This window comes from Photinus pyralis, unplaced genomic scaffold (assembly GCF_008802855.1).
Source record: "Photinus pyralis isolate 1611_PpyrPB1 unplaced genomic scaffold, Ppyr1.3 Ppyr1.4_LG1, whole genome shotgun sequence".
Classification (NCBI taxonomy): domain Eukaryota; kingdom Metazoa; phylum Arthropoda; class Insecta; order Coleoptera; family Lampyridae; genus Photinus; species Photinus pyralis.
The window spans coordinates 37,380,475-37,406,321 of record NW_022170249.1 but is presented as its reverse complement, the minus strand read 5'-3'; the positions used below and the strand labels follow the sequence as shown (position 1 = coordinate 37,406,321).

General features: G+C 39.5%; 3 protein-coding genes and 1 pseudogene across 3 annotated transcripts; 2 read left to right on the top strand and 2 right to left on the bottom strand.

Moving 5' to 3' along the window:
- LOC116160646 (importin-7-like) lies at window positions 1–518 on the top strand. The gene is made up of 2 exons (XM_031473899.1): window positions 1–163; window positions 211–518. Exons 1-2 carry the CDS (start codon window positions 1–3, stop codon window positions 501–503), a joined length of 456 nt encoding a protein of 151 aa, XP_031329759.1. The 3' UTR covers window positions 504–518.
- Window positions 519–938: 420 nt separating this feature from the next.
- Window positions 939–2,430, top strand: LOC116179199 (protein ALP1-like). Its single transcript, XM_031498918.1, has 3 exons — window positions 939–1,635; window positions 1,686–1,861; window positions 1,921–2,430. The coding sequence occupies exons 1-3, from the start codon at window positions 1,095–1,097 to the stop codon at window positions 2,392–2,394; spliced, it is 1,191 nt and encodes a 396-aa protein (XP_031354778.1). The 5' UTR covers window positions 939–1,094; the 3' UTR covers window positions 2,395–2,430.
- Window positions 2,431–14,534: 12,104 nt separating this feature from the next.
- LOC116160637 lies at window positions 14,535–16,357 on the bottom strand. The gene is made up of 5 exons (XM_031473890.1): window positions 16,223–16,357; window positions 15,407–15,644; window positions 15,106–15,283; window positions 14,898–15,013; window positions 14,535–14,752 (listed from the first exon to the last, which is right to left on the bottom strand). Exons 1-5 carry the CDS (start codon window positions 16,355–16,357, stop codon window positions 14,535–14,537), a joined length of 885 nt encoding a protein of 294 aa, XP_031329750.1.
- Window positions 16,358–17,029: 672 nt separating this feature from the next.
- LOC116160619 lies at window positions 17,030–19,678 on the bottom strand (annotated as a pseudogene).
- Window positions 19,679–25,847: the final 6,169 nt, after the last annotated feature.

Genomic DNA, 25,847 nt, shown 5'->3' with positions numbered 1-25,847 from the left:
ATGCAAATCACAGCGAATATCACAGACGACGATGAGGAAGATAGTGATTCCGACTCAGATTATGAACCCAATGAGGAAACCGCATTGGAAACTTATACCACTCCTCTCGACGAAGATAATTGCGAAATTGATGAATATTTTGTGTTTAAAGAAGTCATGCAAAGTGAGTATTTGCGTTTGTATTCTGAGCTTTCATGTTAATTGTTTCAGGACTACAAAGTACAGAACCAGAATGGTATCAAGCTTTAACCAATAACCTTACGGAACAACAGAGTAAGGCTCTTATGGAAATTAGTTTATTAGCTGATCAACGAAAGGCGGCACGCGAAAGTAAAAAGATTGAACAACAAGGAGGTTTGTACTTTCGTTATATTCCGAGGCTATTCCCTAATCTAATGCACCTGTATTGTAATTACCGGTGTGTCTTGATAATTAGGGACAGATTACATTTACCACAGTACGGCTTAATGGTGAAAATACCATTAAGATATGTCGTTTGGTAGTACAACTTTTGTTTAGGGCTATTTATACAGTGTCTGAAAAGTATGGAATATATTATATATATTTTTGTAAATGACAAGATATGTCTTTGCCAACTTATTTGGTAATGTTTCAAAAATGTAAAGTACTAAAGTACAAATGCCACCAGGGGCGCTTTTGAAGTTCATTTTGTTCGCGTTCTACAAGCAAGTGTGCATTAGGGTACCCTGGTGTTTTCAAAAAAACATTTTTAAACTCGGAGTAAAAGCACAAAGACACAACTTGGCTATTTTAAATGGAACGCTACCTAAATTGTATTACAATAATGGATATTACTCTATGTTTTTGTTGGTAGCCATGTCTAGGGATATTATCTGATATTTTAGGTGCGTTCGATTATCCGTTTCAGGAGTGAGCAGAACATACAGTGCAAAAGGTCATGTGATCACTGGGGCAAATTTAAGGCGTTTTTTCGCGAGATACCCGGTCTTATATGATATAACCGATCGGTTATTAGCGTTCACTGTGACCGTTGTATGTCGCGAAAATGGGACGGTTATTCATGTGGTTTCAACATAGTCAGCTGATCGATTTTAGGTTAGAAATACTTCATAATGGAGCCAGTTCTCTTATTAAATCATTATTTAAAGTTTTATATTGACATGATGTGGGAGACTGAGCACTCTCAGATAATGACAAACTATATACATACTTACCGCAATAAGGCCACAAAAATTGTTGGGTTACTCAGACATCGGAATAAACATGCAAAGCAAAACGTTAATCACAATGTGTGGTTGCACCAGTACCACGAGCATGTGTTTTTTCAATTGTTTCGTCTGAGAAAAAATACATTTTATATTCTACTCCAGGAACTCATTAAATATGATAGATTTTGTTTAATTCGGAAAAAATATCGAGGAGGGAATTACCCAACTGATCCCGAAAAATGTCTCCTAATTTTTTTATGGTATTTGGGTCATCAAGATACTTTACATGGTATTGCTGATCGTTTTGGTGTAGTATCTTCAACTGTAATGAACATAGTGAATATTTTTTTGTACATCACAAATTTATTAAAAACAAAGTATATTGTTTGGCCCAAAAATCAAGAAGAGTTTGATTACATTGTCAGTGGATTCAAGAATTATCCAGGTATTGTTAGTAAATAATTATTAATTGGCTTCCACTTTAAAATATTGTAGGTGTTGTGGGTGCAGTTGACGGTTGCCATATAAATGTAACAGTTCCTGAATCACAGCACGAAAGCTATGCTGATCGATACCAGCAGCACTCTATCAACTTGATGGGAATTTGTTCCTCTGGAAAAATTTTCACCTATGTTTTTATAGGATATCCCGGCTCGGCCCACGATTCTAGAGTAAGGTTTTCTTTTGGTAGTATTACACACCACACATAGTACATTTTAATATAATGTAGGTCTTTTCTGCGTCGCCATTGGTGTCCTACATTCAACGATATGGATCACAGAAGTTCTTTCCTACTCCAGAACATCATTTAATAGGAGATAGCGCTTTTCCTTTAAAGCAGTGGATAATGACTCCATTTAAAAAACATAATAATCTGAGCAGCATAGAGAAAAGGCACAATTATTTATTAAGTGCTGATCGCGTCTGCATTGAAAATGCTTTCGGTATTCTAAAGGGGAGATTTCGGCGCTTAAAATTTATTAATTGCTATTCCATAAGCAAATCTGTAGAAATTATAAGTGCTTCATGTGTTCTACACAATTTTTGCTACATAAACCACGACAAATGGACAACAGAGTTTGAAGATAATAAACAAACGATTGAGGACGGTGTGCTGCACAGGGATTTTGATAGACAACAGTTTGCCTTAGGAAAAGAAAAACGAGGACGCATAGCAAATATTTTATCAAATAATGTAATATAAAAACGATTGATTATAATAAAAAAAGATAAAAAATAACATGAGATCTCTCGATAACTAATAAAAGAGTAACTATTTCGTACTACATTACCCATACCACAGATAACCTGGTTGTGCCTATACTAAACAACAAACAATATATAAAATTTATGCTTCCTCTTGAGGGTCTTTGTTTTTCTTATCTTTAATTAATGTGATAATTTCATCGAATTGCTTCAGCATTCTATCTCTTTGATTATTTTGTACAGAAAGCAATTCGTCTAAACGTTGAAAATGTTGCTCTCGTTGAGCCAAATCGGCCTTAAATTGATCGTCTAATAATTTGGTTAAAGATACTGCATTGTCTGTAACAGGTTTGCACGTTTTCTTTACAGCTGAAAATCTATTCCTTATGGAAGTGGGGGTTACGTTCCCCGATTTGGGCAACGATTCTACGCTCTCCGGCGATGAAACGTTTTCGATCTGTGTATCCTCGTTATTTGCTTCAATCGATTCTTGAGACTCAACCTCACTACTGGGCGCACTTATATTGCTAGAATCCAAAACATATTCTGGATCAACTTTATGTTTTGCCCCTAAGATTCCATGCATCTCGTCAAAAAAAGCTGGGGGATCTTTGGTATTTTCTCCTGTCCTTTTCATATGATCTCGGTGAGAGATGTATTGCCGCTGTAAGTTCGCAAACTTTTGCCTGCATTTCTCTGCCCCCTCTTTTCCTTCTCCAACCGTGTACCCATTATCGTTTAATTCTTTCGCAATTTTTGACCAGAGCGACGTTTTGTTAGTTTTCTTGTCGTCAAATGACTTAGCGTATTTTAGCCTCTGTCCGAGGAAAAAACTTGTGGCTTCAATATCTAGTTCGGTCATTTTTCTTTTATTACTCCACAACCTTGCATCTGAAATGATATAATAGAAGGTATTACACTTTGATATCTCATTTCTTTTGCACTTACTGTTATTATTAGAGCTGCACGTTGCTTGAACACTGCTGCATTCTGAGGTGTGATCAGTTGGAGTGTGATTAATTGCGGTATCCTCGGCGGTATCTAAATATTCTGTTTCCTCACAAAAGGGTGTAGTGTCTGTATTAATGAGTCCATTTGTCCTTAAGTATTGTTCAGCTGCCACAGGATCTACAAGTATAAGTTATTTCGTATTCTGAAACCGAATTATTGGTATACCCACCATTTAATAAAATTGAAATGGTGTCTAAATCATTATGATGCACCGTAACATCCTCCCCACAATAGTTTAGCGTAAACTCATAAGTTTGGACTGCATCCATTACAAAAACAACTACTTTTAAACGTAAATAAAAATATTTTTAGGTTAGAATAGTTTGACCGAAAATTATCAACAAGTATACCCCTGTTGAACTGAATTTTATAACCAGGTCTTAAACGGTGACGTACAATGACGTCATACATTGAAATTTTACTCTCGCGAAAACGCACCGGTATCAGATACCAGAGTAATTTCAGATACCGTTGAATAAAAGGTATCTCGCGAAAAAACGCCTATATAATATAACATATAAATGTTCAACGGTATGGTGCATTCATTCAAAATTGCAGGCAATGTTAAAGATTAAAAAGTGGGATAGACATATCAAACTACTCACTTGTTTGTTGTTTTTTTTCACTTTGATGATTTTGCGTCTTTTGCGGTTAGCACATGTGACTTTTCAAAGTCAAAAAGTGCATGTAAATGAAAAACCAATACCACCACTTGATAAGAAATGAAAAATTATATTAAATAGATATGTCGGAGCACTATTTTTGCATTTTCCAAGAGTTGCGCGAAAAGTAGCCGTTTTGGCGCGGCCGCTGGCGGCGGTCTGGTTGGTCCTACAGATTTGGTTGTTACATGTTAAATGTATAAAATTTTGCGGACTACAATTTTGTATAGAGTAGTTTTTCTTTTGATTTATAGGCGAAAATGTAAAAATGCCGCAAATAATTTGCGGTTTTTTGCGGCTGCCGCAGTTAGCTAGCTCACCTCTGGCGTGTTAGCAAAGTGAAAATTCGGATTCAGCGGTTCAAAATACATATAAAATCGTTGAGAAAAAAACTTCGGGAATTTTTTCCTGGAAACGTCAGTTCAGGAACTCCCGTTATTGTACTAACAAGGAATATGAGGTAAAAAAGTCTTTGGTGTTTACGGACGAAGATTTACGAAAATTTCTAATCGATGCTCCTGATGATAGGTTCTTATTTTTAAAGGTATGTATATCTATGAATTTTCTCTAATAGAAGTCAGATAAGAATAATAGAAAGCGATTGCTGGAAGCGTTGAGTGGTCGAAGTGCGGCATATTTTCTATAAGTAGTATAGTAAGGCCGATCCTGGCTCACTTTACATTGAAAAGTGCCATATGAGTGAAGTGTTAGCGTTTCAAGGTCAAAGTGGTATTGCCGTTAAGGAGGGGGGGGAATTCAAAGGTCGAGTGTTGAGAAGAAAAGAGGTGTTTTGTTTGGGGGGGGGTGTCGGCTCAAGCGTGGTAAGAGGGGTGATGGTGAAGGCCATTGGGATTTCAAGTCGAGTGTGAGACAAAGGAGTGTATTGTTTGTGTTCTTCGCGGGGGGGAGGGGGGGCGGCTCAAGCCCGTTGGGTGTAATATAAGGTGTTAATTGGAATAGACATTTGTCCATAATAAAAAGAACCGACGAGATGTCAAGAGTCATTGTTCATAATCATCATCAGCAGCAGCAGCGGCAGCAACGGAAAAAAAGAATTGACGAGCTGGTAATGAAAATTAAAGTGGAATGTGGAAATTTTGGGTTGTTGGCGCCGTATGGAAAAATTGATGTTGTGAGATCTACTGGCGATTTGTGTGCATGAGATAAGGCCAATGATGATGTAAATAAAATGATTATTTCCTTGTGTGACTAAGTATATGTAAAGTTGTGTGTATTAAAAAAAAATGTACAAAGGGGTGTTTATTCATTTTCCCATCGGCAATATCCCTGTTAGAACCACATCCGCGGGGTATAAGTAGGTGATATTTGACATATTGATGGTTAATCACGCTTGAATGAACCTTTTGATCAAAATAATTGACCGTCTAGGGCCTCCTTTAGATCGTGTACATAAAAAACTCTGCAATTTCGCGCGCGCATTAAAAATAGAACAGTATCAGTTTGTACTTCGTGGCCTTGCACTCGTTTCTCATTGATGGTGTTGTTGCTTACGGAAATAATTATGATTTTTGTGGAAATTAAAATTCGGGAATATCATTACTCAGGTACGTAACTTAGTAACAATACTTATTGCAGGGAGAAATCATGAAATGAGATTTATAATTTCCATTGTAGGTTGCTGCAACGCCCCGTTTCACTTTTGCTTGAACTCGACAATGAATTCCTCGAACTCACGTATTGGATAAGTTTGCGGCGGGGTAAACTATATTAATAACAATAACAATTGCATCAATTCCGTATATTTGAAATATGTACATACAATTACAATTACATTTGTTTTAAAAATGTCATATAATTAATTATTAGTTGCATTTCTTTTTGGAGATGCTGCTGTTGTGTTCGGGATGCCGTTAATTCCCTTTCCAACCTTTCGGTAAGAAGTTGGGAATCTCGTTGCTTCGTTTCAACAATGGGCAACATTTGCTCCAGGCACCGCATGGACACCATTGCCAGCTCTTGTGGGTTGGACGGCTCGTGCCACCTGTGCGGGTCCAGCGGTGGTGGTGGTGGCGGCACATCTGTTGCTGCTGCTGGGGAGATGTTTTGATATATGTCTCTTAGAACATTCATGTCCTTTGCACCCGCCCTTGGTAACGAAGCTCTGTAACAATAAGGAGAAAAGCACAGTATTAAAAATAGAGTTAATGTATATTACAAGTATAACTTACTGAAAGTGATTGTTGTTCACGGTGTTATTGACCGGTGGCGGCGGGTGAAATTGGTGTAAGCCATCCCCCGCGTGCTGATTTGACTGTGGCGGCGGCGCGGGAATTATGATGTGTTCTAATATCTGTACCGGATACTGATGATGGCTATAAAAACAATTATATATTAGAATAATTTTTTAAAATTTGTTTAATTTTTTTAAATTGTTTTTTGTTTTCATGAACAATTTTTACCTTATCTGCTGCTGCTCCTGTCCGTGAGGTGGAGGGATCGTCCTTACTTGTGGGGCATATACGTGGCTCACGATGCCCTCGTATTCTTTCAGAAAGTCCTCCAACTCATTCATGTTGTTGTTGGCTGTTGTAGTGGTGGTTCTATGAAAACAATAAAACAACACTGTATGGATGTTGGAAAGCGAGCGCGAGTACGCCTTACCTTTCCTGGTGTCCTTCATCATCTTCGGTAATGAGATTGATGACATTAATTTAGATGGTTTATTTTTTTCTAATGCCGTTCTTAACACCGAATGTTCGCCACCGCCACTACCACCACCGTAAGGCTTCTTGTTCGTTTCACTTTTTTTTTAATGCTCAATTTCGCGCCGCCGCGTTTGTTTAAGGAAGACATCGAGGAAGACATGGTCTTAACGTTCACGTTAATAATTATCCAATATGAAAAATCTCCACCTATATATGGGGAGGGTTTTTGATGGAGTTAGCAAAAGAGTGAAAATCAAGGGCGTTCTCACAGGTTGCTTTCCTGGTAGCTCAACACTGACTCCATCGTCCTCCGTACTTGCATGGGGCACTTGCGACACCAAAGCTTCCAAGACCTACTCATGCAGTAACACTCACTCCATTGTTCTTGTCCTTGAAAACGTACTTGCATGGGACACCTGCGACACCAAAGATTCCCAGACCCCACTCATGCAACTGCAGTAACACCGACTCCATTGTTCTCGACCTTGGAAACGTATTTGCATGGTGTTAGCAGAAAGCGCATGGGACACCTGCGACACCCGAAGCATCCTAGAAAAGCACCAACAATAGCGAGCACTCATGTAAGAAAGGGAGTATTCATTAATGTCCTTCGGAAGTGAGCGTATAAAAGGCCTCCAATTTCCGCGATTTAATGACTTCGCCTCTGTGCATCTTTGACGTAATATTCCATCACCGACAAGCGTCTCTTTGTGTGTGTGTAAGTGTGAGGGCCTCTCGGATTTCGCGCAACTTTGCTGGCGAGCTATTTTTGTTACGTTTTGAGGAACAAGAACTCTGGGAAAATAGTTTTAATCGTAGGTAGGTACAATGGAATCTGTTACGAGTTTAAGCAATAACATAGTTAATCTAACGCGTAATTCAATTAAATTATTAAAAAATAAGACCGATATTGTTAGACATATTTCAATAATCGATTCCAACATACGTTTGTTAGAGAAAGCAATTACCAATAACCTTCATAATGAGATAAATGAAAGCCCGATAAGACTGGAAGCGAATTTAACCCAACTTAAATATTTTCGAGCACAATTAAAACAACAATTGAAAAATATCTCGGTAAAAAGGGAGGGTTGTGGAATAGATGACACCGTCGATAGAAAAAATCATCCGCTCCGTACTTTGGCGTGGTACACCTTAGATTCTTGTTTTAAAGGCCGTTTGATTACCGGCGTCATTGTAAACTTTACCTATAAAGACCCCTTAGTTTTTCTAAAAAAATCATACGACAGCTTTGCGCGCAAAATTGGTGAGGCGCTAAAACGATCAATGTTAAAGGTAAACGTAAGTTTGGCATGTAACTTTATCCATCCTCAAGATCTCAATGTAGATATGAAAACATTTCAAACGAGAAATGCCGTAATTGATATCGGCACCAATCTTAAAAAGTGGTACAAGGAGAACGTTTTTGATAAACTGCAAGCCAAGTTGGAAAATTTTTCCGAAAAACAGTCCGGTTGGGCGTTAAGTGAAGTGCAAAGGTGGTTTTTCAACATATATAAAGATGCCTTCGTTTATACTAGCTAAGAAAGCCGTTGTGAATGTACGAAACAATGATAAATTTTGTTTTCTATGGTCCATAGTGGCTGCTTTAAATCCCGTCACCAAAAATGTTGATAGAGTAAGTAGTTATCCTCATTTTGATGACATACTAAAACGCGAATCTATTCAATTTCCTATTAAAATAACCGATATAAAAAAATTTGAGCAATTAAATCACCTCTCCATTAACTTATATTGCGTAGTTAAGAAAAAAGTACTTCCATTTATGTTAAGCGGTAAGACGGATGGTAGAAAAACCGTAAATTTATTGGTATTGTCATCAAACAATCAATCTCCTCCCAACAACAACAACAACAATGGCAACGATTATTATCATTACGCTTGGATTAAAAATATGTCGGCGCTGTTCTCCTCGCAATTATCGAATCGAGGTCATAAAAAATTTTTCTGTTACACATGTTTAAATCATTTTTCGTCGAGCGATCTATTAGACAAGCATTCAAAAAGGTGTCATCAAGTGAATAAGTGTTCCATTCGAATGCCTAACAGCAATAACGATACCGAAAAATATGTAGAGTTTACTCGCTATTCGCATATGGAGAAGGTTCCATTTGCTATTTATGCTGACCTTGAAACTATCTTGGAAAAATGCGATAACTCGACACCTCTTCAAGGTGTAGCCACCGCGCTTTACCAGTCACATATTCCGTTTAGTATAGGGTTCTATTTAAAGTGCTCGTACGATGAGTCACTTTCAAAATTTGCGATGGTTTATTAAACAGTTACATGATATCGCTAAATGGGCGAACGCCATAATGAATACTGTAGTTCCCATGGAGCGTTTAAGTTCGGCTCAACTGAAAAGGATCGAGAGTGCAACGCACTGCCACATTTGCGAATAACCTTTTTTGGAGGGTGACGTAAAAGTTAAAGTCCATAGTCATAGCGGTGGGGGGCTCTTTCGCGGCGTTGCTCATAGTAAATGTAACCTAAACTATAAAGATAGTCAGGTAATACCTGTAGTTTTTCATAATCTGAGCGGCTACGACGTTCATTTTATTATTAGAGAGCTTGCGACCGGGGTCATTCCCGGCGAAATCAAACTTTTACCCGTAAACAAGGAGAAATATATCTCGTTCACAAAGTACGTACAGGATACTTGTATTAAGTTTCGCTTTATCGATTCCTTTAGATTTATGAGTAGCAGTATAGATAAATTGTCCTCATATTTGGAGAATGACAAAAAAACCCTTATAAGATTGCATAGCGACAACGCGAATGAATTTGATTTGTTAACGCGTAAGGGCATATTTTCGTACGATTATGTCGACTCATGGGAGAGGTTAAACGAGCCAGAGTTATCGCCTAGAGATGCATTTTTTAGCAATTTGTAAAACGAAGCGGTAAGCGAAGCCGATTACGAGCACGCGCTTAACGTATGGAATACATTCAACATTAAAACATTAGGAGATTATTCCGACCTTTATTTAAAAACGGATGTTCTTTTGGCTGACATTTTCGAAAACTTTCGCAATACGTGCATAGAGACGTATCGGCTTGATCCTTTGCATTACTATACCGCTCCGGGTCTAGCTTTTGACGCCATGTTAAAAGTTACGGGCGTGAAATTGGAGCTTCTCTGATATTGATCAACTCATGTTTATCGAGAAAGGGATTAGAGGCGGTATAACGCAGTGTTCTACTAGATACGCCAAAGCTAACAACCCGTTCATGAAAGACTATAACAGCGACCTTGATACGATGTACCTATTGTACCTTGACATTAATAATCTTTATGGTGCCACAATATGTAATTTCTTGCCCTTCGGCGAATTCTCCTTTGAAGAGGACATTGAAAATTTGGACATACTTAATCATCCGGACGATGCTGACGTAGGATACATAGTAGACTGTGATTTGGACTATCCCTCCGAGTTGCACGAATCTGATAGTGATTTTCCCATGGCGCCGGAGCATATGATACCCCTCTATTCAAAATTTAAAAAACTGATGTTAACCTTATATCCAAAGCGCGAATATGTCGTTCATTATAGAAATTTAAAGATATACGTGCAGCACGGTCTAAAATTAGTAAAAATAAATCGAGTATTGCAGTTCAAGCAGTCTCCGTGGTTGAAAAAATACATCGAATTAAATATCGGTATGCGACAGCGGGCGAAAAATGAGTTCGATAAAAATTTCTATAAATTAATGATTAATAGTCCTTTTGGTAAGCTTATGGAGAACGTGCGGAAATACAAGGAGGTGCATTTATTGACTAAATGGGGCGGACGTTACGGCGCTAGGGCATATATATCCAAACCAAACTTCCATAGTTGTACGATATTCGATAAGGACATGGTGATCATAGAAATGAATAGATTAGAAGTCTTTTTCAATAAACCTATATACGCAGGATTTGCAGTTTTAGACATTTCAAAAACGTTTCTTTACGACTTTCATTATAACTACGTTTTGAAAAAGTTTCAAAAATCGTCCGCAAAGCTGTTGTACACCGATACCGATAGTTTAATATACGCTTTTAACGTTCCCAACATATATGAAATTATAAAGGAAGATATTCATAGATTTGATACATCAGATTATGATCCCGAAAACGAGTTTGGAATTCCTTTGGTAAATAAAAAAATTCCGGGGTTAAGGAAGGATGAAAATCATGGTCGTATAATGACCGAATTTGTAGGGTTGCGTGCAAAGATGTATTCATATGAGGTCGATGGAAAATTGATAAAGAAATCGAAAGGATCCACATCATCTAGTATGAGGGACGTTACGATCGATGATTATAAAAGGTCCTTGTTTAATATTGTAACTATAAAAAAGGAGCAGAATCTAATACGATCGAAGAAGCATGCCGTATACACATTGAAACAAAATAAGGTCGTATTAAGTCCTCACGATGACAAACGCGTCATATGCGCTAATCGTATCGATACACGGCCTTGGGGATATTGTAATTTTAGTAATCCTACCTAATACAACCATACTAACGACTACTACGACGATGATGTCGATATTCCACAACCTTCGCGTCTTTTAACCACTCCTTTTGTATTTTAGAAAACCCCTCAACAATAACAACAACAACAACAATACGGATAATGGATAGCGAAAATTTGAAAATACAATTGGAGGAGGAGCTATACAAAGCTTCTATTCCCATTTATAAACAATTTTTAAAACAAGCTCTATTGAGAAACTCATCCACTACATTCATTAATGAGGTGTTACAAAACCTCATTATCCTCCCCGATGAATGTTTCGGTTGGTGTGCTTGCTCTAGAAATGTATGTGAAACTAATATTAGATTACTGATAGAGAGAAAAATTGAACTGGATAGGTTAGTAAAATCAATATCCTGTAATGTTAGTGATTGTAGTAGTGGTAGTAATATTGATAGTTTACCGTTTCATATCAAACAATATGTAATTAATTTACTCAAGTCTTCTGCAGGTGTGTATAAGGATTATTTCATATGTAATAAATGAAAGTATTTGTAAATCTGCAAAATATGCCAATGTTAATGCCCTAACATTATTTATTAATGTGTGCGTAGAAAAGGGAGTAGAGTGTAGATTTAATACGCACGAGCACAATCGTCATCGCGAGATATACACATGGATATTGGAAAATATCCGTAAAGGCGAAGAGAATCCTGATGCACTTCTCGGTTGGACCTGCGGACCAGACTCTTCAATATGGCCCTCTACTCAATTGCTCGATTATAAAAGACTCGAGAATTACTTTTAACGATAATGAGAAAAAGAGACCCTAGGAAATATGTTGTATGGTGAATTACAATAATAAAAAGTAAATATTTAAGTTTTATTTATTTATTTATTCAAATCGACACATCATAACCTTATAGAACAACATTATTTTTATCAATCCATGATTTCTCGTCCACACCCAACCATTTCACGTACACTTTGTCTTTCTTGCGACGCAGGACCTTTTCAACCAGGTATACGTCCGAATACTTGGCCTTCTGCAACTCATGTTCGTAAAATCCACCTAAAATCGGTTTAGCCTTCATGTCTTCCAACAAATACATTGGTCATTGGTCGTACATGGTGAGATGGGCCAATTATGAAACTTTTACCCCGTTATCTGAGTGAGTGACTTGAGATGAGTTTAGTTAGAGTGCCTCAGTAGGCCTTGGGAGGTTACTATTTGCTAAGAATAGTACGGGGGCGCTTGATCTTGAAAGGGTAGTTTTCATCGTAGTCTGTGGCCCTTCGGACGAGGGGGTTTGGGTGGCGGCGAAGGTTTGGGTCGCTCTGCGGTAGAGCTGATCGTGGATAGTGGAGAGATCTGCGTCCTGATGCAGGGCGTTGTTGCGCACGTACCAGGGGGCGTTGAAGGCTAGGCGGAGGCATTTGTTTTGGATGACTTGAAATTTGTTGATGTGGGTGCGGGCCGAGTGGCTCCAGACGGGTGACGCGTATAGCATGATGGGGCTGAGGCTGGATCCACATGATACGTGATTTTACGTACCTACGCACGCGTAAATACGGATGCATAATTTCCCGCCATCCGAATGGAAACTCCGTGTTACGCAACCGTTGTCGTCTATGGGTTCGTTTTGTTTTGAATTTCGAATAGGTAGTGTTGTAGTTGTTGTAACTGTAGTTTTAGATAAACGTGTATTTTAGTAAGAATGAAATCAAAAACCTATCTTTTACTAATTGGTGCCATGTGCAAACAAAAAACATGCGTATTTCAAAAACAAAGTTACAAGCTGAAGATTAAAAAAATTTATATGGCTTATTTGGCAGCCAAACTCGCCAAAAAACGTTCTAAACCATTTGCAGTTAGGAAAGTGTGGACTCGATCGATATATACTGAAGAAAAAAGACTTTTGTATGGGTGCGGAAATTCATTGTTCTGCGAGTTAGAAAAAGACAGTAGTCGGTTTATTAACTACTTTCGAATGAACGATGCTATGTTTTCCGAGCTTTTAAATATGCTTGAACCAACAATTAAAAAACAAGTTGTGGTACGAATACCAATTGAACCTAAAATAAGATTAGCTATAACACTACGGTATTTGGCTTCAGGAGACAGTATGAAATCAGTGTCATATGCCTTCAGAGTGGCTCCACAAACAGTTTCAGAGATTATAGCAGAAACATGTGAAGCAATTTGGAATTCTTTACGCGAGAAGGTGCTATTAGAAAACCCAACAGAGGAAGATTGGAAAAATATTTCCAAAGATTTTGAATTAAAGTGGAATTTCCCCCATTGTATTGGAGCAATAGATGGGAAACATGTAATAATTCAAGTAAGTATTTAGAGCAACAACGTGAAACACAGGGATATCATCTTACTTTTTTGTGGTTGGTCTACAAAAATTTTTACACATAAATCTCATCCACAGCTAAACATAGCATTACTAAACAAACACTTCGTTTTAGGCTCCACCCAATAGTGGATCTTCTCATTATAACTATAAGAACAGTCACAGCATTATCCTGATGGCCATGGTGGATGCCAATATGCGCTTTACGTTGGTTGATATTGGAGCTCCAGGTCGAAAAAGTGATAGTGGTGTTTTTAGAATGAGCAGTATTGGAATGGGACTTGAAAATAATTTGCTTAATGTCCCAAAAGAATGCCCTATCAGTAGAAATTTGACATTTCCCTTTGTCGTGGTAGGTGATGAGGCATTTGCTCTCACAAACTATATGATGCGGCCCTATCCTCGAAACAGTAACTTAAATAGGAGAAAAAAATTTTTCAATTACAGGTTAAGCCGAGCCAGGCGTGTAGTAGAGTGTGCTTTCGGTATTCTACGAGGTCGCTGGAGGATTTTTGCAAAGCCCATAATTGCATCCGAAACCACTATAATAAAAATTATCCAAGCAACAATTTGTTTGCATAATTTTATATTGAAAAAGGAAACTGTCTTGCCAATCACGGAACATGCATATTCTGAATTAAATTGTATGTCAGAACAAAATACAGGCTTTCTTGAACTAGGCCGATCTGGTCGTAACGTTTACAGTAGAAATGTTGCACATTTAAGGGATAGATTAGCTGAATATTTCGAGGGCGAGGGAGCGGTTCCTTGGCAATTAGAAAAAGTTGAAAGTAACGACTTTTAACTACTTTCTACCTAAATATATAATAAGTATATAACTATAACTAAGACAATGATGTAACTGTGGTAATATACTATTGCCATGGATTTTGTACAGAATAAAGTGTATATAGTAAATTATAATGTAAATGTTTATTCAACATAAAATATTTTATTATTCATTATTCAAAATACTTTCTTCCCCTTCCAATAATTGAAGGAATCTTATTTGTAGTTTATTTCTATTTCTTAATGGTAATCTCCTAAGACCTTCCCCAAGCAAAACTAAAAACCCATCCACTCCATCTGGTTTACTTTCTGGAGCTTGCATTACTTTTAATATTTCCTTCTGGATTTCAGTTTCATATCCTTCAGATCGAGCTTCAGATACTCCTGCAAAAAAGTTTGTGCATTACTTACTTCACATCTGTGCTTACTTATAAAGCGTAATTTAATTTTAGTATTAGTATAAATAGGTATAATGAATAATATCTGTTATGAGATTGCTCATAAAAAGTAATTGACGCATATTACTAACTCTTTTTTTTATTTCCGACAGAGTGTGAGGACAGGCTTGGTGATGGTGATCCGGATGGGATGATTTCAGCACCACTATTAGATGTTGATGGTCCCAAGCTTACATTTGAAATAGTTCTAAAACACAAAGCAAAACATTCTGACAATATCTATGACTACCCTATATAGATGTAAAATATTGTGTTAAGTGCTATTATCACTTTACATACGTCATATTTTCAGTATCATCTAGGAATCTCATCAATTCATAGTATTTAAAGGTAGGCTGTGGGGGTAAATGATCTGCTCCAGAACCACTTGGAACATATGTTTTGTGCTTTTTTCTGGCCCTCATGAAATCGTCCCTCAGCTGCCTCCACCTTTTTTTTACTGCATCAATTAACTGGCCTAAACATCAACTATATTAGAAATCTTAAATTACATTTCTCATAATATTGTTACAACAGATAAGCATAATGATTTTGTTTACCAATGTGAAGTTACATCAAAATGTATTAATTGTCTGTTTACCTCCCAATAGTACTGCAACTTCTTCCCACAACTTTTTTAGTTTGAGACCATGCCTTTCCTGCACGGGAGTTCTGAAATCCCACAACGGTTTACGTGCATATACCAAAGAGATTAATAACTCGTCATTGATTTGATTTACTGCAGGCGTTGGCAATTCTTCGACCGGGATTTGGTTTTCGTTATCCACACTTGTAGGTTCTAAAAAATATATAAATTTATTGCAGCTGTGTTTACCTATCTGTATTACACACTATTTTGAATAACAAAATGTTAATGCGGACTTACTCAAAGTTAAAACATTTTGATCATTAGCACACAAATTCCATTTGTCGATTTCTTTTACATTGGCGGATTCAACTATTTCTTTAAAACATTCATGATCCATGTAGTTATCACAGTAACTATTTATTAAATATCCACAATAACCACATTTGTACACGATTTGCGATTGTGAGGACATTATTTAAAAATCTGCACGATGTTTACAAACAAATAACCTAAAAATGCTCACGACGGATAAAAATCACGCATTGAAGTTGAAATTAACCAACTTCAATCCGTGGTGACCTTGGCAGCGTACGTTGCGAGAGTAAGCGATCGCCATTGGTTCGTGGTAACAACGTATCCGTGAATCACGTATCATGTGGATCCAGCCTGACGATGGCTTTGTATAGGCGGAGCTTGTTGTTCGTGTTGAGCTGACTGTTTCGGCATAGCAGCGGGAAGAGGGTCTTGATGGTGCCGCGGGCTTTGTTGGTAGCGTTTGTGGTGTGCTGGGCGAAGTTGAGTTTGGAGTCGAGGGTGACTCCTAGGTACTTGGATGAGTTTGACCATGGGATGCCTTGGCCGAAGATTTGGAGTTGCCGTCGGGGATGGTGCTTGCGTTTTCTCGTGAAAATGGTGGCAGTGCTTTTGTCGCCGTTGACTTCTATCAGCCAGTCTGAGAGCCATCTTTCTAGGGTGTCGAGGCTTGATTGTAGACGTGATGTGAGGAGGTCTATGTTCTAGGAGTGGGCCAGGAGGGCGGTGTCGTCTGCGTAAAGCGCCAGTTCGACGTTGGGGGCCTTGGGGATATCGTGGGTGTAGATGTTATAGAGTGTGGGGGATAGGACCGAACCCTGCGGGACTCCAGCTGCGATGGGCCTTGTGGAGGAGAGGGTGTCCATGACTTTTATTTGGAAAGATCTGTTTGTGAGAAAAGAGTGAATGAGTTTAGTGATCTGCGGGTCGATGTGGGCTGTCGAGAGTTTATAGATCAGACCGTCATGCCAGACTTTGTCGAAGGCTTTGGACACGTCCAGAAATACGCCGCCCGCAGCCTGGTTATTGGCCATGCTGTGGTAGCAGTATTCTGTGACTCTTAGGAGTTGTTCGGTGGTGGAGTGCTTGGGGCGGAAACCGAATTGCTCCGGCGGGATGAGCTGGAGACGGGTTAGTTCGATGTTTAGGCGGGTGAGGATGCATCGCTCGGCTATCTTGGAGAGAGATGCAAGGAGGCTGATGGGTCGGTAATTTTGTGGGAATTTGAGGTCTTTCATGGGTTTGGGAATTACAATGACATTTGCCCGTTTCCAGATGTCCGGGAAGTGGCAGAGTCTGAGCATTCCGTTTATGATCGTGGTCAGATAAAACTATGGCCTTGATTGGGAAGTAAGAGATCATAGTGTTGGTAATGCCGTCGGGGCCGGGGGCTTTTCGCTTCCGCAGCTTGCGGATCAGAGACTTGATTTTCTGGGGGGAGGCTGGGTGGATGCGATCGTTGGTAGAGTCAGATCGCGTAAGGTGTGCAACTGATCTTTCGATTTGCTCAATGCGGTCGAGGTCGGCATCGCGAAGGTTTGGGGAGCACTGGAGCTCGAGGTTGTCGGCTAAGGCTTCGGCCTTTTCCTCAGGGGAGAAGACTAGCCCGTTTGTCGAGTGAAGGGGTTGAATTGTTTTGGGGGTGGTGTTTCGTAGAATTTTCGCCATACGCCATAATGAGGTGGTGTCGTCGTTTAGGGACGAGACTTTGTCAGCCCAGGTGGAGTTCCTGTGCTGGAAGAGAGCTGTGCGGACCTCGGATTGGAGGGCGTTTAGGGTGCGCTTGTCGTCGGGGTGGAGGGTTCGTTGCCAGATGTGTTTAGCGCGGTTCTTTTGGCGGATTAGGCGTTTTAGTTCGGGGGGGATGGCGGTTTTGGGTCTGCCGAGCGTCGTCTTGGTGGTGGTGGCGTGGGAATGGGAGGCTAGGATACAGGATTGGAGGTGTTGGGTGTGTTTGTCGAGGTCGTGCTTGTCTGATATGACTGGGATGTGCCCCAGCGAGTCTTGGAGGTGCGAGGTGTACAAGGGCCAGTCGGTGATGTTGGTGGTTTGCGTGTATATATTTGGCGTGGGGTCGCCTAGGTGGAGGATGACGGGGTTGTGGTCCGAGCCTAGCTCGGGGACGGTGAAGATGGTGGGGAGGAATCGGACGTTTTGGAGGATGGCTATGTCTAGGACGTCGGGACGTGTGTCTCCGGGAAAGTGGGTCGGTTCTTGGGGGCCTAGGATAGAAAGTTGTGGGTGGTTGTCGATGTATGTGTGAAGTCTTCGCCCGTTGGTGTTGCAGACGCGGCTATTCCAATCTGTGTGTTTGCAGTTGATGTCGCCGGCCGCCACCGTGGGGCAGTTTCTGACGAAGAGTTTTTCCAAGTCGCTGTCCGTCAGTGGGGCGTTGGGGGGTTTGTAGCAGGAAATCAGTTTAAGTTGGTCAGTGGTCGTGTCGATGAAGATAGACGTGGATTCGATGTTGTCTGCCTGGGAAACTGGGCCGGGGTGGTGTTTGAGTTGGCGGCGCACGAAGATGGCGGTACCGCCGCCTCGACCTTTCCGGTCCGAGCGGTATAGGGAATAGTTTGGGATTTTTGGGTTTATGCAGGGGCTTAGGTGGGTTTCGCTGATCAGGACGACATCGATGTCGTGGTGGATTAGGAAGTGGGTTAGTTAATGGATTTTGTGCTGGATGCCGTTTGCATTCCAGAACGCGATATTGATGGAAGAAGGGATTAAAATGTTAGCCATTTTTGCTAGGGTAAGGTTTATGAGTTGCTGGGATTGTTGGAGGAAGGACTTGGTGGTGGGGTTTGACGCGGAGAAGGTGAGGAACATTTGGCCTAGTACGGCGGCTATGTTCGCTTGCTTGCCTGGATTTGTGGCTGTGCTGGTGGGAAACAGGGCTTGAGCAGCCGGGGTGGCTGAGACCCATGGGTTTGGGGTGTTACGGATGCTGGGGGTGATGGTGGTGGGTTTGGGTTGGGGGTACTTGGGGCAACCGCGGTGGTTTGCGGTGTGGGAGCCTCCACAGTTTGCGCATTGAGCGGGTTGATCTGGGGTCTTGAGGCAGGTGTGGGTTGGGTGGCCGGCGCCGCACTTGTGAGGTGCGGTGCATTTGGACTGCGCGTGGCCGAAGAGCTGGCAGCGGTAGCATTGCCCCACGGAAGCCGCGTTCCGGAGGGTTTCAACCCTGATAGAAACTCGTGCGATGTGAGTCAATTGATAAATGGAGCTTTGTTCCCTTGGTACGATGACCAGGAACATGGGCATTGGGGTTTTGTCTTGGCGGTGGAATTGGTGCACTTTTGAGGGAGTGAATCCCTTGGAATTTAATTCCAGGGTGATGTCTTCCGCGGTGGTGTATTCCGGGATGCCTCGGAAGACGACTTTCAGCGATTTCTCGCTTTGAAGGGAGTAGGTGTGGTGGTGGAGGTCATGTGATTTGAAGGCGGCTGTCATCTGTCTGTAATCGGTAGTCGACGGTGGGGTAATTTTAATACCGTCGTCGGAATTTGCCGCGGACCTGAAGCGGATTTTTAGGGAGTCTAGGAGGGCGGTGGCGGTTTGCCATTTGGATTTGTCCCGAAGTGTGACTGGGGGAATACGTTCGGGGGCGGCTGCAATGGAGGTTGAGGCGTTGACTTCAGAAGTGGGTACGGCGGCTTGGGTTGGCGGAGTCGGTGTGTTCTTGATGGCTGAAGGCGGGGTCGTTTTAGGGGACTTGCTGGGGCGCCTACGTTTCAACTTTTGGGTTTGAAGGCCCTCGTCGTCTTCGTCGGTGCCCGCGGTCGAAAGTTCCATACGAGAGCACTCGTTGGAATTTGGGACATGGGGGGTTTTAGGAGCCGTGGCGGCGTACTTTTGGGGGGCTGGGTCAGGGAATTTCTCGTTAAAACGAGCGACGAGGCCTTGGATGACGCGCTGGAAATCGTCCTTAGAAAGTGCGTCGAAACGCGAGATGATTTCGTCGACGGGGTTCATTGTGATGTGAGGGGGGGCGTTTGGAGGGAACTAAATCCCCGTATTCTAGCTGGAGGCCCGGACTCTGGCCCCCTTTATGTGTAAGGTGTCCTACCACAGCCAGAATCAGGAGCTTTCGTCAATGGGATAAGTTTTCTTACAATGCCTTGGAGGCGTAGTCTTTTAAAAGACTGAGTTGAGTTGCCTTGTAAAAGGCAGCTTGTTTGTATCGATTTAAAATCGGACCGCAGTAGAGCACGCTGTTGTTTCGTCGAAAGCACGAGAGCAACTGCTGATGATCCAACAAATACGTGACCGGATTTGTTATTTGTACTTTTACAATTTTGAACAGCTCACTGGACCAATTGGGGGTGTAGCTTTTGGCAAATATGGATTTAAATTTGCTAATTCGAACTACATCGCCGACATTAAAACGGCATTTCTTATTTTTGAAGAGCTTGATGCGGTTGTAGGCGTCCAGCTTTGTATCGGCCTTCACTTCGATCAGTTTCATCCTCGTTGTTCGATGTTTACGATTATTGTACTCGCCCGTGATCGATTCGATTGCATCTATCCATACATATTTTCCACGTAAACTAAACTGCCGGTACAAGGGTTTTTTTATACTTCTTATAACCCTCTCGGCCAGTGCCGTACTGTACGTGGAATAGTGATTAATGCGTTCTTGCATCATCAATTTGGCGAATGATTTGTTATAGAATTCCTTCCCGGCATCGGTTTGTAGATTTTTCGGTCTGCGTTTCGTAGTTTTGAAAGGTCTACGGGGGAAGTTTTTGCGTGCCGCTTTATGTAACTCGTTTACCACCTGCTGCATCCTCTATCAGTTTATGTAAATTTTCTTTGCCGTTTTCAACTCTTCCTCTAGTACATCCACGTAATTGCGAAGACCATCTACAGGCACTTTTGCAATCTGCTTATAATACATGAAGTATCCTTTATTTATAGCATCGCCGTCGTCTACTGGATCGGCCACATTCATTAAGTGGTTTCCGTTGAGATTCAGTCTTGTTGATAGGTAGTGTTGTAAGGTTAGGGCATCATGACGTTCAATAGGGTAGACAACATAACTTAGTCTCTTATTTTCTACATTTATCGTATCGTCGGTAATGGAAAATTGTCTTTAACAGTTTTCCAAATTGAGCATGCGTATGAGAACGTCCGAATTTATCCATGGTGAATGTAGGCAAGAAAGTGTTTATCTGTTTACCTGTTTATCTGTTTACCTGTTTATTTGTTTACCTGTTTATCTGTTTACCTGTTTATATCAAAAGTTGTTTATTTTGAAAGCTGTAGATATACTTGATAGCAGCGTTTTCCAACTGAAAAATAAACACGTTTTCACGGTAGGTTTTATATAGTGATCGAAACCTTTCCTGAAACGATCGTTTTGCACATCCGCATCCTTATTTATAGGGTATTAAGAGAAAGAACAAATGTTAAACTTTTATCGCTTTATTTACTAAACAATTACGACATTGTATAATTGTTATGTATGTAATACACGTTTGCCAATGCACAATGACATTTTTGATAATAATGATACAAACAGCTGGCTTCCAATTTAGGTAATGCAGGTTCCTCGTTAATCTCGATGACATCCTGCGATAAGGTTTTTCGTATAAATTCTGCCTTATCCTTTCCCTTCACATATATAGCCTCCATTGGTGATACTAGCCGGCGAAGTATAATCGGAAATAAGTGAGGCGGTGTATGTCCTTCTTCCCATTTAATACAATGGTGGTTGTGCATCAGCCAGATTGCTTGTCTCTGGTAGTTCACATCTAAACTGCTAAATGAAAATGGATGTTTGAACACAAAATGTGCAACTTGGTGCCCATTAAATACCGCCAACTCCTTTGGCGTAAATGTCGTTGAGGATGTTTTAAATCCTTGAACGTCAATAGCAATAACCATTTTCTGCTACTGATTCACCAAACTGTTTCGAGACCTACGTACTACTGGACTAGCACTACTGGACTAGCACTACTGTACTGCTCGCCATAGCTTATATTTCCAACTCGTAACCTTGAAAGCGGTTGACTGCGATGATTGGCTGTAATGTAAAAATAATTCATTGACTGACAGGCAGACATGCCATTGGCTGTCACGGGGTACCTCATATATTCCTCAAAATAATTACGCAAAGCCTTTCGGCGTAGGTAATGAACCACAAGGTAATTTGAACTATTGCGCGTGTGCTAAGTAGAAGACCATTAGGTTAGTCACCCCATGGGTTACTGTCCTCGGTGTTGGGGTCAAATTCTAATCTAGCCGGATTTTCATTTTTATTATATGTTATTACTAAGAGCTTTTTCTACTATGGAAACATTATCACGTAAAATTGATAAATGACGAACAATATCATCCCTATGTTTTAATAAAGAAATACACTCCCGTGTCAGATTTACGATCTGAGTGCTCATTAATCCTACCGATGATGATACCATATTTGCACACGCCTGTTACGTTGCAATGTCATTGCACGCGACTTGCACACGTTTATCTGTTTTGTTAAAAAACATAAGGGAATGCCGTTCAAGTTTGACAGTTTAGCATTTTGTACTAATCAATAAACGATTTAACGTAGAACCGGTGTTTCTTTAACGTAGTAAATGTACTTTATTTTACATTTTGGTGCCGAAACCTGGGACATAGTGTTTGTTGTTTAGTTTGCCGAATTCTGTAAGAAACTAACAAAGTGCTTAAACTTAGACCATGGATCTAACATTACGAAAATCTTACCGTAGCCAGCTAACGAGACTAGTAAATACAGTGGACGAGGTTTTACAAGATGAAAGCGTGAGTGTAGATGATATTCCCGTACTTCGCGAACGTATTGAAGGTTTGAAGCGTCTTTGAAGGATTTAAACAATAAATTAGCGCCTTCCTTCAAAGAGGAACAATTTGAGGATGAGTGTAAGAAAATCGTCGAATATGAGGATGCTGCTACCAAGGCTATTGCACAGCTGCGACGTCGAATACAGTCAGACGTGCATTTGCGTGAAGAGTTGCACCAGGAGTTGGACGATGCCGCATCAGGGAGTGATTCAACCCATCCTAAGCGATCCAGTAATGTGGGTAATAATAATAATAATAATATTTATTTACAGGGAAACCCCAAAAAAGAACAACAATAATAAATTACCTATAACAATAACAAGTTTAAAGTGTACATTACACATAAAAAAACATGATATACAAAATTAATTAAATTAAATTAATATAATACCTCACAATAATAATATACATTACCGTTTATACCTATAACATACTCTTAATAAACAAACATGCTACATTATCATTCCAAAAGTGCTATGGTTAACGTTTCTTATAAAAATCCATATCAACATATGTGAGATGTAATTTTAACTTTTGTTTGAGTAAATTTAGAGAAACATTGAATAGATCAATATATGGATAACTATTAGCTAAACACATAAATCTCTCAATGGGTAGGTTTTTGAGATAGTTAGTTTTGGAGGATTTAATAGAGAAAAGGTGAGTGTATCTAAGATGTTTCTCGGGTACATTAAAGTTTATTGTTTGAAGCAGCAAGGAATTATCACAATGACCATTAATCAGTTTAAAGAGAAAAATCAAATCGAAACATCTTCTTCGAGCCAATAAAGTGTTGCTGTTCAATTTTTGCAGAGCAACGATATGCAAAAAGTTTTCAGCAAGATATCCCATTTTATACCAAAAATAACGGAGGAATTTATGTTGTACCTTTTCCACCATAACAATGTAGGTATCTTGATAATATCAATCAAAAAAGTAACTACCAGAAAACGGTAAGACTACCGAAAATAGAAATTGCAAAATTTAGTGGTGACGTTTCTTTATGGCCGGAATTTTGGGAACAGTTTAACGTCGCGATTCACCAAAATAATACGTTGGACAATATCGCTAAATTTGCATATTTAAAATCTTATTTAAAGGGTAAAGCGTTGATTACTATATCAGGGTTAGCGTCGGATAAAAATACATATGACAATGCTTTAGAATTATTGAAATCCGAATATGCATGTACCGAAAAGATTATAGATACTTATGTACAAAAATTGTTGTCTATGCCGCAGTTAAAACATGACAAAGATACTTTCGCTTTAAGAACTTTGTTTAATACAGTGACAACAATTATAAAATCTTTATCTACATTAGGCATTTCGGCAGATCAGTACGGTTTATTGGTTAAGTCAATCGTATTTAAAGCCCTACCGTATTCTATGCGTGTCACGTATAAAAAACAAAGATTGCGAGCAGATTCTGGTCGTGAATATGCAGATAACGAGTCAGTAGCGTTGGGAAGTATGGTTTCCACAGAAAGTGTCGCCAAAACTGGAGATTTTGATACAGAAATTAAGGAGCTTTTACATTTTATTAAGGTCGAGTTAGACTCTATCGAACAAGCGAGTGGCACATCTAGTAATCATGGCACAAAAGACTTTAAAAAACCGAATAGGTTTGTGCGTAACAAGAAAAGCAGTAGCGAGTACGGGAGCGAATACACTGCTGCGGGTTTGCTCATCGGTGTAAATGAAATGTGCCTTTTTTGTAAATCAAAATCACATTTAACGGATTCGTGTGATAGTTCGATTAGTATTAACGCGAAAAAAGACATACTTAAAAGTAACAAACTTTGTTTTAGATGTCTTAAACCTAACCACAACTCTAAGTTTTGTAAAACTAGAAACATTTCGTGCAATAAATGTAAGCGACGTCACGTGACCACCATGTGTGAAAATCATAAATTTTCCGATTTCAACGAGAATAATCCTTCGAATAGTACGAATAAACCTAACAATGGGTCTGTATCACTAATAGCGGGTGGTATTGTTGACAATATTTATTTAAAACCTGCATGTGCGTTTGTTTTAACAAACAGTCAAGAGACACTCATACGAATGGTTATTGATGGCGGAAGTTAATTGTCTTTTATTCGAGAAGAAGTTTCGCATAAATTAGGGCTGCCTAAAATAGGTACCCATAGAATTTCTATTCAAGGCTTCGGACAAAGCGCTCGAGTTCCTGCAAGACTTTGCAATAGAGTAAAAGTAAAGCTAAAAAGTCAGTTTAACGACACGGTTGTTGAATTGTGCGCCATAGAAGTACCGCAAATATGCTTTGATAATTTGAAACCACCCTCGTTAATGAATCCTGTTATAAGGGAATTTAGTTTAAAGAATAATTTAGCAGACGTGGTTAAAACCGATCAACCTGTAATTAGTGGATTTTCTTTATTGATTGGCTCAGATAACTATTGGAAAATTGTATCAAATAGTACTGTTAAATTAACAGAGAGTTTGAAGGCCATTAATACGCAGTTTGGGTGGACACTACATGGTGTTAGCGTGCTTAACGATGAAGCATACTTAGTAAATTTCTCTGAAACTATGGTACTTCTCGCGCAGTTGTGCACTTCTTTCTCGACTTCTTTTAACGATTTATCGCCAGATAATGCTACCGATTCAAAGAAATTATGTGATTTAGAAACATTAGGGATATTAGTGTACAGTAATATTGTTTCTCTGTTTTGCGTTTATAATGACAGTATTCCGATATCAAAAATAGTGCTGGAATGAGTTTCATTCCAACACTATTTTTGGTAACTATTTTCCACAACTGACAGATGTTTAAGAACATTTGGTATTCAGTGGTTGGCATGCTCGTCTAAATCATCCACGCAGATCATATACGTGAATGTTCAATTCAAAGTTCTGCCTGAATGATTTAGACGTTAATACTTATCTCAACGGTTTAGTAAAATGTGGACTAATTTCACTGTTATAACATTATGTTACAGTTATTAACGATACGGGTACCTAATTGAAATCATTAGGTATTGAAAATTCAGTGTAGGTACTTAGAGAAATCCACATTTAATACAAATAAGGTTTTATAACCTAACAAAATTACAAAACTAATCTTTGTCACTAAATGTACAAACAATTATTATAAACTTTTAGAATAATTGTGGAATTATTGCCTGGTAGCAAATTAAGAACAGTCTCTTCTGCTAACTGTCGAAGTTCTGGAGGAGTGGGAGGAAGAATTCTTCGCACATTATTCACTTTTTATTGAAAAAACTAAAATATACTGCACAAATTCGTATTTGACGCGCTTGTTAAATTGAATTTTTTCAAAATGTAGAGTAGCCAACTTAATTTCT

What these genes read in the sequence shown, in the direction of transcription:
- LOC116160646 (XM_031473899.1), top strand. Translation starts at nt 1, where the DNA reads ATGCAAATCACAGCGAATATCACAGACGACGATGAGGAAGATAGTGAT. An exon ending in GTTTAAAGAAGTCATGCAAA is followed by an intron (nt 164 to 210) that starts GTGAGTATTTGC and finishes TAATTGTTTCAG; the next exon opens with GACTACAAAGTACAGAACCA.
- LOC116179199 (XM_031498918.1), top strand. Translation starts at nt 1,095, where the DNA reads ATGGAGCCAGTTCTCTTATTAAATCATTATTTAAAGTTTTATATTGAC. An exon ending in TGGATTCAAGAATTATCCAG is followed by an intron (nt 1,636 to 1,685) that starts GTATTGTTAGTA and finishes AAAATATTGTAG; the next exon opens with GTGTTGTGGGTGCAGTTGAC. An exon ending in GCTCGGCCCACGATTCTAGA is followed by an intron (nt 1,862 to 1,920) that starts GTAAGGTTTTCT and finishes AATATAATGTAG; the next exon opens with GTCTTTTCTGCGTCGCCATT.
- LOC116160637 (XM_031473890.1), bottom strand. Translation starts at nt 16,357, where the DNA reads ATGGCTCTCAGACTGGCTGATAGAAGTCAACGGCGACAAAAGCACTGC. An exon ending in CCATGGTCAAACTCATCCAA is followed by an intron (nt 15,645 to 16,222) that starts GTACCTAGGAGT and finishes TGTGTAATACAG; the next exon opens with ATAGGTAAACACAGCTGCAA. An exon ending in AGTTGCAGTACTATTGGGAG is followed by an intron (nt 15,284 to 15,406) that starts GTAAACAGACAA and finishes GTTGATGTTTAG; the next exon opens with GCCAGTTAATTGATGCAGTA.